Source organism: Triticum aestivum, chromosome 1A (assembly GCF_018294505.1).
Source record: "Triticum aestivum cultivar Chinese Spring chromosome 1A, IWGSC CS RefSeq v2.1, whole genome shotgun sequence".
NCBI classification, from domain to species: domain Eukaryota; kingdom Viridiplantae; phylum Streptophyta; class Magnoliopsida; order Poales; family Poaceae; genus Triticum; species Triticum aestivum.
Window position 1 is genome coordinate 260,068,633 of NC_057794.1, and position 13,294 is coordinate 260,081,926.

The window sequence follows — 13,294 nt, forward strand, 5'->3', positions numbered from 1 at the left end:
GTTACGAATATTGCTCAAGTAGTGTGTAAGTTCATACATGAAATTCCCAAAATCTAAGCAAACAATTGGAGATGTAGAAGCTAATCTTCTGTTACTATGCAAATATTGTACGACTAAATTCAGAGTCACTCCTCCCCCAAGATGGGGGCCGACCAGCAAGCCACATTTTGAGGTTAATAAAGAGACCTGTTTCTTCGGTCCGCTGGTGGCAGTGAATTCACCTGTTTCGTCAGGCTTTACCCGCCCTGACGGAAAAAAAATTAGCGATTTTTCACGCTAATTCCACTCATTCTACACTGTGCCTTCCTCTCGAACTGAGCTAAACCTCATAAACATTCAGCGCAATCTGTAAATTATGGAAAAAACGTGCCATGTGAACTCAGTCCATTAAAGAGAACCTTAGTTATTACAGTACATGCCTACTAGCCCCAGTACAGCAGCAAGATTAGGCAGTATGTCAGGTTATACACTAGACTCTAAGGCCATGGGTCTACATCATAATAACTTAATGTGTTTTCCGGTTAAAGTGCCATGCAAACTGATCAACAGCCACCATTGCCCGTGAAGCCGAACCAACAGAACCATCATACCTATGCATCAATAACAATTGCAAATCAAATTAATTCTGGCAGATCAAGCTGTATACTAAGAACCCTTAGAGGAATCCTGATAACTGATTTCAGTAAAGAAAAAGTTGAACAAGGGGATACATACATAGAGACTAACAAGTATGCTCCGATCTGCATAATTATAACTCCTTCACCTCCTGGCTGTGTTGTGTTAACGCAACGAGCAGTAAACCAGTGTCCGTGGATTGAGGTGACCACATCTACAAATTTATAACTTGCAATGACAATATTGCTCGAGATAACAAAGATAACTTGGTTTAACTATCCCTAAATCAGTGAGCAAGATTTAGGCTCATAATGTGAGAGACTCACATTGGTTTGGCCCAATAGAAAAGAATTCCGTCTGCAGATTATTCCTTCTAAAGAAGTCGACGGATGGCTGCAGATCAACAGCAGTAAATTTTGCTCCCTCTTGCTCTGCTCTGGACATTTAAAAAAGATTGTGAATTCAAACTTCTACAACTTGAACATTCGTGTATGTTAGTGAACAGGGTTTTGCATATCTTTGGCACTGAGATCTCTGTCACGTCTGTGATTCAGGCTTCTTCTGGTAGCTATGGACGGAAATAATAACGACATTAAACTACAACTTTGCTAAATGCATCAACCAAGAAACGGTGCCAGTTTCAGATGAACCAATGACATTACTACCAAATTCATCCGGAACGTTCTAATAACTAACTAAATAACCGAACAGCTTCCATCAGAAACATACACGACCGCGTGGGAAAATTCATTAACACCATTCTGCAGTCCAATTGCCACTATTGAAGATTATATAGCCACCAAGGAAATGCCCATCAAATTGCCCGCGCCGGCTTTTGTGCTTCCTATGGGGAAAAAACAAATTGCCCGCGCTACCGATGTTTGGGACGATACTTACACCATGGGGAAGAGGCGAGATGGTCCTGTCGGATCGTAGTTGAGCAGCAGCGCCGCCTTGATCGGCATCCCTGCAAGAGGATGGGGATTATGGTTCACACGAGAGAGCAGAAACAGTAGCGAAGTGGGAGGGAAAGGAAGGGAGGGCAGACCGGAAGATCCGACGTGCTTCCCGGTCCACTTCTCCCACGCCCGGCGCGCCGATGTCCAGTCCGCAGCCATGGCAGAAGTGGCATCCACCGCGGCGTGTAGGCTGCGCTTCGCAAAGGCGGCGGGCGGCGGACGGTGGAGGAGACAACGTCGGGACTGGGCGCGACTATTCCTCGCGTTCAGCGAGATAGGGGCGACACCTCGCTGAAGGCAAACGCCACTTGCACCGGCCCACGCGTGCGGGATACACCAGCCTGTTACCTGTTTTTTTTTTTTACGTTTTTGGCTTTCTTTTTTTATAATTGAAAATATTCTACACGTGTGTGTGTATATATATATATATGTGGTACTAGCACATATGCCCGTGCGTTGCAACGGGAGAGATAAATAACATGTCCATCACAACAACACGGCATAACAATATCCAAATGGTGCCACCCAATGACGGCAGTGAGACAAACGCTACCAGAAATGCCTATAAGACGTACATCGAAAACCATCACGTATGATATTTTTGGTATGATTTTTGTACAACTATTCTGTTATTTAAAAGGCCTCATCTCAAATCTTACATACCAAGGCATTATTCGGAAGTTGGAGCAATTTTTCGGAATGCGCACGGAGTCATGAAAAAATCTTGCTAAATGTGTTTTAGCCCATCTCACCTCCCAAATCGACTCTCATGTCGTGCCCTCCTACCTCGTATTTTTCCATTGTGTTATTAGTCCACATGGTTGTGTCATTGCTATTTGTCCTGCAGGAATCTATGCCGTGCCCCCTCACCTCATTGGATATTTAATTCCTGGTATTAATTTCTCTTTCCTTTTATGCCCATAGGATGAATGAGACACACACTTCATCCTTTTTGTTCTTATTCTTGGGACGCCTTGTTTGTCTTCAAGACAACTCGTGCACGTATATAAATTTGTAAAATTTGGTATAAAAGCCAAGGTGATCCTATTTAATCAGGTGGCGAACTAATTGATCATTTTCTCTCTCTTGCGAAGCAGGCTCAGTTTGAGTTGGCACATTTTTTTAAGACAAACCTGCCAGGCTGCCATCAATTAGTACGGTGTATCAGGTAAAAATATCATCAACACTCAAAAAAAGATAAAAAGGTCATCATATCAAGTTTCCTCACTTTCTCAAAAGGAAAAAAAATCAAGTTTCTTCACATGGCAATTCAAAATAGAAAGTTTGTTCACATGCATCGCGTCAAAAAAAAGTTTCTACGCATGCATGATTTTTTTTGTAAGAATCTACACGTACACGTAATTTTAAGGATCCTACACGTAGACATTGTTTTGCCTCACACGCGCATTGATAACCTAGCCTACATAACTTTGTCAAAAGTAGTGTATAAATAGAAAAGAGCCTATGACAACTTAGAGAAGACAAATGGATAAGTTGGTGGAGAAGATTTGTTTGTTTGTGTGAGGTTGCAAGTTTGACACCTGTGCGAGCACCAATTCTTTTTGGCTCGCTAGAGGTTGAGCCAGCAGCAGTTCAGACATGGGCCGTCCGGCTGGCCGTTTCGCTTAGTTTTTCCATTTTTTTCACGTACGTCTCAATTTCCAACTAAAACGTAGCATATATAAAAATATTTAAAACGGGACGAAACAAAGCAGGACCAATCTAAGAATATCTATCTCCTTTAATAATAGGTATAGATAAATATTTCAAAAAACACTCTTCAAAAACCACATTTGAAAAATGTTGAATGATTATTTGAAAAATGTTGAATAAGTATTAAAAAATGTGGAATGAGTATTTGAAAAATGTTGAATAAGTATTAAAAAATGTGGAATGAGTATTTGAAAAATGTTGAACAATTATTTGAATATTGAATGAGTATTAACAATGTTGAAAAAGTATTAAAAAAATGTTAAACCAGTACTTGAAAAATGTTGAACTATATATTTAAAATGTTGAACCAGTATTTAAAAAATATTTAATAAGTATCAAAAAATGTTGAACGAGTATTTGAAAAATGTTGAATAAGAATTTAAAATGTTGAACAAGTATCTGAAAAATGTTTAATATGTATTAAAAAAATTGAACCAGTATTTGAAAAATGTTGAATAATTATTAAAATGTTGAACGAGTATTTGAAAAAATGTTGAATAAGTTTTAAAAATTGTTGAATGGGTATTATAAAAATGTTGAAGAAGTATCTGAAAATGTTGAATAAGCATTCGGACAATGAAAAGATGAATAAAAACAGAGAAGGAAAAAAATGAAGAAACAAAAACAAAGAAATGAAAAAAAAGAAAAGGAAAGAAAATGAAAATAAATGGAGAAAACCATCACGTCATACGTCAAGTGGGTCGAGCCCTTGCTTTTATCACTAAGACATTAATGGTTGGTGTGGCGCGATGGCTGGTGCCCTTCGTTTGTTCATGCGCGACCAGGGATCGATCCCTTTTTCATTTCTATTTTTCCGCGTGAAAATATGCGAGCCCAGTACATGACCACGATGGGAAATCTCGACGCGAGATTAGTCTATAGCATCGCTTAACGCGATAAATAACTCTCGCGGTCGGGATTGCCTGCCGGAAGTAAAGCCCCGAGTTATGGGTTTCTTTTGTGCAGTAGTCCAGGCCCAGCCCGGGTAGCCTTACAAATGTGTATACAAAAAAATGACGGAGGTAGCTCATCTTGAGCCCCCCCCCCCCCTCGGTGGGGTTTTCCCTTCTTCTTGTCGCCTCACTGACATTGAGTAGTTTTCTCCTCCTCCTATCGTGACCGGAGGCTGCTCGTGCTAACGGGGTGGTCAAGGACCACTGTCCAGCCTTGGTTTTGACTTCGGTTTAGATCATGAGATGGTGAGGGTTTCAAACAACGGATTGTCTCACTAGATTTGATCGACGAGACTAACCACCAAGGGAGGATGGATCTGCATTTGGTTTGAACTGGAAGAGCAAACTCGAGTACATGATGCATGACTAGGTTCGACAACCCGTTGATACGACTCCAACGTATTTATAATTTATTAAGTATTCATGCCATGTTTACAATAACTTTATATGGTTTTGGTATGATTTGAATGGTACGAACATGGACTGATGATGTTTTCAGCAGAACTACTGTGGTGTTTTTTTTGTGCAGAAATAAAAATTCTTCAAATGCAACGAAACTTTTTGACGATTTTTTTGAAACAAAAGAGGCACTAGAAGCTTCATGGGAGGACCAGAAGATGAAGGAGGTGGCCACTACCCACCATGGTGTGTGCTGGTGGGCAGTGGGCCCCTCGAAGCCCGTCTTCGCGTGAAAACCGACACCAAAAAATTCTATAAATATAGAAACCCCAAAAATAACCCTAGATCGGAAGTTCCACCGCCGCAAACCTCTGCAACCATGAAAAACCAATCTAGACCCTGTTTCGGCACCCTCTCGGAGGGGGAAATCATCACCGTTGGCCATCTTCATCATCCCGGCAGCCACCACGATGAGGAGGGAGTAGTCCACCCTCGGGGCTAAGGGTTTGTACTAGTAGCTATGTGTTTGATCTCTCTCTCTCTCTCTCTCTCTCTCTCTCTCTCGTGTTCTTGATTTGGCACGATCTTGATGTATCGCGAGCTTTGTTAATATAGTTGGATCATATGGTGTTTTCCCCTCTCTATGTTGTTGTGATGAATTGAGTTTTCCCTTTGAGATTTCATTCTTATCGGATTGAATACTTTTATGGATTTGAGAACGCTTGATGTATGTTTTGCTATGAATATCCGCGGTAACAATGGGGTATCATATCGATTCACTTGATGTGCGTTTTGGCACTCAACTCGCGGATTTCTGAGGTGACATTGCGGTAATCTATGCATAGGGGTTGACGCACGTTCTCATCTTTATTTCTCCGGTTGAAATCTTGGGGCACTCTTTGAGGCTCTTTGTGTTGGATTGAGTATTATGAATCTAAAATTGTTTGATGCATATCATATAATCAACTCACGGATACTCGTGGTGACATTGGAGTATCTAGGTGACATTAGAGTTGGTTGATGTGTATCATATGGTGTTATTTTAGTACGAATTCTTGGATAGATCGATCGAAAAGGGTAACTTTGTGTTATTTTAGTACGAACTCTTGGATAGAAAGATCAAAAAGGATAACTTTGAGGTGGTTTTGTACCTTACAAACAATTTCTTTTTATATTCTCCGCTAGATAAGAACTTTGAAGTGATTCTTCATCGCATGTTGAGGGGTGGTTATATGATCCAATTATATTAGCATTATTGAGAGATTGCACTAGTGAAAGTACGGACCCTAGGCCTCATTTTTAAGTATTTTAATACCGGTTGTGCTCACTTTTGTTACTTGCTACCTTGCTGTTTTTTATTGTTCTTATTACAAAAATCAATATCTAGTATCCATATTACACTTGTATCACCATCTCTTCGCCGAACTAGTGCACCTATACAATTTACCATTGTATTTGGTGTGTTGGGGACACAAGAGACTTTTCATTAGTTGGTTGCACGGTTGTTTGAGAGAGATCATCTTCATCCTACACCTCCCATGGATTGATAAATCTTAGGTTATTCACTTGAGAGAAAATTACTACTGTCCTACAAAACTCTGCGCTTGAAGGCCCAACACGAGTCTACAAGAATAAAGTTGCGTAGTAGGCATCACCCGTCTGAATGTTTGACTTCCTGGACGAAATCTGCCTCTAGTAGTTTGGAAAACTCTTCTCCCATAGCCTAACGCTTGGATTCCGAGGACCTGCGTAATGCATGTTCGATAAACCTTAAGGTCATTCACTTGAGGGAAATTGCTACTTTCTACAACATCCACATTTGGGGCCCAACGGATTTCTACTAGAGAGGAAATAAATAGCACGCGAAGGATGGGGACCATGGCGGATGGTGCTTCGAGAATGGCTCAGGGCGCAGTCTAGAGGGGCAAAGAGGGCTCGCTTAAGCGAATGTAGAGGAGGATGGAGACGGGGAACTCTGGGTGTCAGGGCTACTTTATCTGGTTGGAGCGGGGTGGTATGGGTGACCATCGGTGTGGCCATGGTCGATGTGGACATTGAAGGAAATATGCCCTAGAGGCAATAATAAAGTTATTATTTATTTCCTTATATCATGATAAATGTTTATTATTCATGCTAGAATTGTATTAACCGGAAACGTAATACTTGTGTGAATACATAGACAAACAAAGTGTCACTAGTATGCCTCTACTTGACTAGCTCGTTAATCGAAGATGGTTATGTTTCCTAACCATAGACATGAGTTGTCATTTGATTAACGGGATCAAATCATTAGGAGAATGATGTGATTGACATGACCCATTCCATTAGCTTAGCACCCGATCGTTTAGTATGTTGATATTGCTTTCTTCATGACTTATACATGTTCCTATGACTATGAGATTATGCAACTCCCGTTTACCGGAGGAACACTTTGTGTGCTACCAAACGTCACAACGTAACTGGGTGATTATAAAGGTGCTCTACAGGTGTCTCCAAAGGTACATGTTGGGTTGGCGTATTTCGAGATTATGATTTGTCGCTCCGATTGTCGGAGAGGTATCTCTGGGCCCTCTCGGTAATACACACCACTTAATCCTTGCAATCAATGCAACTAATAAGTTAGTTGCAAGATGATGTATTACGGAACGAGTAAAGAGACTTGCCGGTAACGATATTGAACTAGGTATTGAGATACCGACGATCGAATCTCAGGAAAGTAACATACCGATGACAAAGGTAACAACGTATGTTGTTATGCGATCTGACCGATAAAGATCTTCGTAGAATATGTGGGAGCCAATATGAGCATCCAGGTTCCGCTATTGGTTATTGACTGGAGATGTGTCTCGGTCATGTCTACATTGTTCTCGAACCCGTAGGGTCCACACGCTTAATGTTTCGATGACAATTATATTATGAGTTTATGAGTTTTGATGTACCGAAGGAGTTCGGAGTCCCGGATGAGATCGGTGACATGACGAGGAGTCTCGAAATGGTCGAGACGTAAAGATCGATATATTGGACGACTATATTCGGACATCGGAAAGGTTCCGAGTGATTCGGGTATTTTCGGGAGTACCGGGGAGCTACGGAAATTTGTATTGGGCCTTAATGGGCCATACAGGAAAGCAGAGAAAGGCCTCAAAGGGTGGCCGCACCCCTCCCCATGGGCTGGTCCAAATTGGACTAGGGAGGGGGGCGCCCCCTTCCTTCCTTCTCCTTTTCCCTTCCCTTTCCTTCCCTCCTACTCCTACTACTTGGAAGGGCTCCTAGTTCTACTAGGAAAGGGGGAATCCTACTCCCGGTGGGAGTAGGACTCCCCTAGGGCACGCCATAGAGAGGGCCGGCCCCTCCCCTCCTCCACTCCTTTATATACGTGGACAGGGGGCACCCCATAGACACAACAATTGATCTCTTGATCTCTTAGCCGTGTGCGGTGCCTCCCTCCACCATAATCCACCTCGATCATATCGTAGCGGTGCTTAGGCGAAGCCCTGCGTCCGTAGAACATCATCATCGTCACCACACCGTCATGCTGACGAAACTCTCCCTCAACACTCGGCTGGATCGGAGTTCGAGGGACGTCATCGAGTTGAACGTGTGCAGAACTCGGAGGTGCCGTGCGTTCAGTACTAGATCGATCGGATCGTGAAGATGTACGACTACATCAACCGCGTTGTGCTAACGCTTCCGCTTTTGGTCTACGAGGGTACGTAGACAACACTCTCCCCTCTCGTTGCTATGCATCACCATGACCTTGCATGTGCATAGGAATTTTTTTGAAATTACTACGTTCCCCAATAGTGGCATTCGAGCCTAGGTTTTATGCGTTGATGTTGTGCACGAGTAGAACACAAGTGAGTTATGGGCAATATAAATCATACTGATTACCAGCATGTCATACTTTGTTTTGGCGGTATTGTTGGATGAAGCGGCCCAGACCGACATTACGCGTACGCTTACGCGAGACTGGTTCTACCGACGTTCTTTGCACACAGGTGGCTGGCGGGTGTCAGTTTCTCCAACTTTAGTTGAACCAAGTGTGACTACGCCCGGTCCTTGCGAAGGTTAAAACAGCACCAACTTGACAAACTATCGTTGTGGTTTTGATGCGTAGGTAAGAACGGTTCTTGCCAAGCTCGTAGCAGCCACATAAAACTTGCAACAACAAAGTAGAGGACGTCTAACTTGTTTTTGCAGGGCATGTTGTGATGTGATATGGTCAAGGCATGATGCTAAATTTTATTGTATGAGATGATCATGTTTTGTAACCGAGTTATCGGAAACTGGCAGGAGCCATATGGTTGTCGCTTTATTGTATGCAATACAATCGCGTTGTGATGCTTTACTTTATCACTAAGCGGTAGCAATAGTCGTCGAAGCATAAGATTGGCGAGACGACAATGATGCTACGATGGAGATCAAGGTGTCGCGCCGGTGACGATGGTGATCATGACGGTACTTCGGAGATGGAGATCACAAGTACAAGATGATGATGGCCATATCATATCACTTATATTGATTACATGTGATGTTTATCTTTTATGCATCTTATCTTGCTTTGATTGACGGTAGCATTATAAGATGGTCTCTCACTAAATTTCAAGATAAAAGTGTTCTCCCTGAGTATGCACCGTTGCCAAAGTTCATCGTGCCCAGACACCACGTGATGATCGGGTGTGATAAGCTCTACGTCCATCTACAACGGGTGCAAGCCAGTTTTGCACACGCAGAATACTCAGGTTAAACTTGACGAGCCTAGCATATGCAGATATGACCTCGGAACACTGAGACCGAAAGGTCGAGCATGAATCATATAGTAGATATGATCAACATATTGATGTTCACCATTGAAAACTACTCCATTTCATGTGATGATCGGTTATGGTTTAGTTGATTTGGATCATGTGATCACTTAGAAGATTAGAGGGATGTCTTTCTAAGTGGGAGTTCTTAAGTAATATGATTAATTGAATTTAAATTTATCATGAACTTAGTCCTGGTAGTATTAGCATATCTATGTTGTAGATCAATAGCTCGCGTTTAGCTCCCCTGTTTTATTTTGATATGTTCCTAGAGAAAACCAAGTTGAAAGATGTTAGTAGCAATGATGCGGATTGGATCCGTGATCTGAGGTTTATCCTCATTGCTGCACAGAAGAATTATGTCCTTAATGCACCGCTAGGTGACAGACCTATTGCAGGAGCAGATGCATACGTCATGAAAGTTTGGCTAGCTCAATATGATGACTACTTGATAGTTTAGTGCACCATGCTTAACAGCTTAGAATCGGGACTTCGAAGACGTTTTGAACGTCATGGATCATATGGATGTTCCAGGAGTTGAAGTTAATATTTCAAGTAAATACCCGAGTTGAGAGATATGAAGTCACCAACAAGTTCTATAGCTAAAAGATGGAGGAGAATAGCTCAAGCAGTGAGCATGTGTTCAGATTGTCTGGGTACTACAATCACTTGAATCATGTGGGAGTTAATCTTCCAGATAAAATAGTGATTGACAGAATTCTCTAGTCAACATCACCAAGTTAGTAGAACTTCGTGATGAACTATAGTATGCAAGGGATGATGAAAACGATTCCCGAGCTTTTCATGATGATGAAATCGATGAAGGTAGAAATCAAGAAAGAGCATCAAGTGTTGATGATTAACAAGACCACTAGTTTCAAGAAAAGGGCAAAGGGAAAGAAAGGGAACTTCAAAAAGAACGGCAAGCAAGTTGCTGCTCAAGTGAAGAAGCCCAAGTCTGGTCCTAAGCCTGAGACTAAGTGCTTCTACTGCAAAGGGACTGGTCACTGGAAGCAGAACTGCCTCAAGTATTTGGCGGATAAGAAGGATGGCAAAGTGAACAAAGGTATATTTGATATACAGATTATTGATGTGTATTTTACTAGTGTTCGTAGCAACCCCTTGGTATTTGATACTGGTTCAGTTGCTAAGAGTAGTAACTCGAAACGTGAGTTGCAGAATGAACAGAGACTAGTTAAGGGTGAAGTGACGATGTGTGTTGGAAGTGGTTCCAAGATTGATATGATCATCATCGCACGCTCCCTATACTTTCGGGATTAGTGTTGAACCTAAATAAGTGTTATTTGGTGTTTGCGTTGAGCATGAATATGATTTGATCATGTTTATTGCAATACAGTTATTCATTTAAGTAAGAGAATAAATTGTTGTTCTGTTTACATGAATAAAACCTTCTATGGTCATACACCCAATGAAAATGGTTTGTTGGATCTCGATCGTGGTGATACACATTCTCATAATATTGAAGCCAAAAGATGCAAAGTTAATAATGATAGTGCAACTTATTTATGGCACTGCCGTTTAGGTCATATTGGTGTAAAGCGCATGAAGAAAATCCATGCTGATGGGCTTTTGGAATCACTTGATTATGAATCAGTTGATGCTTGCGAAGCGTGCCTCATGGGCAAGATGACTAAGACTCCGTTCTCCGGAACAATGGAGCAAGCAACTGACTTATTGGAAATAATACATACTGATGTATGCAGTCCGATGAATGTTGAGACTCGCGGCGAGTATCATTATTTTCTGACCTTCACAGATGATTTGAGCAGATATGGGTATATCTACTTGATGAAACATAAGTCTGAAACATTTGAAAAGTTCAAAGAACTTCAGAGTGAAGTGGAAAATCATCGTGACAAGAAAATAAAGTTTCTACGATCTAATCGCAGAGACAAATATTTGAGTTACGAGTTTGGTCTTCAATTAAAACAATGTGGAATAGTTTCACAAACTCATGCCACCTGGAACACCACAACGTAATGGTGTGTCCGAACGTCATAACCATACTTTATTTGATATAGTGCAATCTATGATGTCTCTTACCGATTTACCACTATTGTTTTGGGGTTATGCATTAGAGACAGCTACATTCACATTAAATAGGGCACCACCTAAATCCGTTGAGACGACACCGTATGAACTATGGTTTGGCAAGAAACCTAAGCTGTCGTTTCTTAAAGTTTTAGGTTGCAATTCTTATGTGAAAAGGTTTCAAACTGATAAGCTTGAACCCAAATCGGAGAAGTGCATCTTCATAGGATACCCAAACGAAATTGTTGGGTACACCTTCTATCACAGATCCAAAGGCAAATTTGTTGCTGAGAATAGATCCTTTCTAGAGAAGGAGTTTCTCTCAAAAGAAGTGAGTGGGAGGAAAGTAGAACTTGATGAGGTAACTGTACCTGCTCCCTTATTGGAAAGTAGTTCATCACAGAAATCTGTTCCTGTGACTACTACACCAATTAGTGAGGAAGCTAATGATGATGATCAAGTAACTTCAGATCAAGTTACTACCAAACCTCGTAGGTAAACCAGAGTGATATCCGCACCAGAGTGGTACGGTAATCCTGTTCTAGAGGTTATGTTACTTGACCATGACGAGCCTACGAACTATGCGGAAGCGATGATGAGCCCAAATTCCGCGAAATGGCTTGAGGCCATGAAATCTGAGATGAGATCCATATATGAGAACAAAGTATGGACTTTGATTGACTTGCTTGTTGATCGGCAAGCAATTGAGATTAAATGGATCTTCAAGAGGAAGACAAACGATGATAATAGTGCTACTATCTACAAAGCTAGAATTGTCGCAAAAGGTTTTCGACAAGTTCAAGGTGTTGACTACGATGAGAGTTTCTCACTCGTATCTATGCTTAAGTCTGTCCGAATCATGTTAGCAATTGCCACATTTTATGAAATCTGGCAAATGGATAAACAAAACTACATTCCTTAATGGATTTATTAAAGAAGAGTTGTATATGATGCAACAAGAAAGTTTTGTCAATTCTAAAGGTACTAACAAAATATTCAAGCTCCAGTGATCCATCTATGGACTGATGCAAGCATCTCGGAGTTGGAATATACGCTTTGATAAGTTGATCAAAGCATATAGTTTTATACAGACTTGCGGTGAAGCCTGTTTTTACAAGAAAGTGAGTGGGAGCACTACAACATTCTGATAAGTATATGTATGACATATTGTTGATCGAGATGATGTAGAATTATTCTGCAAAGCATAAAGGAATGTTTGAAAGGAATTTTTTCAAAGAAAGACCTCGGTGAAGCTGCTTACATATTGAGCATTAAGATCTACAGAGATAGATCAAGACGCTTGATAAGTTTTTCAATGAATACATACCTTGACAAGATTTTGAAGTAGTTCAAAATGGAATAGTCAAAAAGGAGTTCTTGCCTGTGTTACAAGGTGTGAAGTTGAGTAAGACTCAAAACCCGACCACGGCAGAAGATAGAGAGAGAATGAAAGTCATTCCCTATGCCTCAGCCATAGGTTCTATAAAATATGCCATGCTGTGTACCAGATATATTGTATACCCTACACTGTTTTTGGCAAGGGGTACAATAGTGATCTAGGAGTAGATCACTGGACAGCGGTCAAAATTATCCTTACTGGAATAAGGATATGTTTCTCGATTATGGAGATGACAAAAAGGTTTGTCGTAAAGGGTTACGTCGATGCAAATTTGACACTAATCCAGATGACTCTAAAATCTAAATCTCAATCTGGATACATATTGAAAGTGGGAGCAATTAGTTAGAGTAGCTCCGTACAGAGCATTGTTGACATAGAAATTTGCAAAATACTTACGGA

General features: G+C 41.1%; 1 protein-coding gene across 1 annotated transcript; it reads right to left on the reverse strand.

The window, feature by feature from the left end:
• Positions 1 to 320: 320 nt before the first annotated feature.
• LOC123116935 (uncharacterized) lies at positions 321 to 1,861 on the reverse strand. The gene is made up of 5 exons (XM_044537832.1): positions 1,664 to 1,861; positions 1,513 to 1,582; positions 942 to 1,051; positions 715 to 829; positions 321 to 590 (listed from the first exon to the last, which is right to left on the reverse strand). Exons 1-5 carry the CDS (start codon positions 1,731 to 1,733, stop codon positions 506 to 508), a joined length of 450 nt encoding a protein of 149 aa, XP_044393767.1. The 5' UTR covers positions 1,734 to 1,861; the 3' UTR covers positions 321 to 505.
• Between the last annotated feature and the right edge of the window lie 11,433 nt (positions 1,862 to 13,294).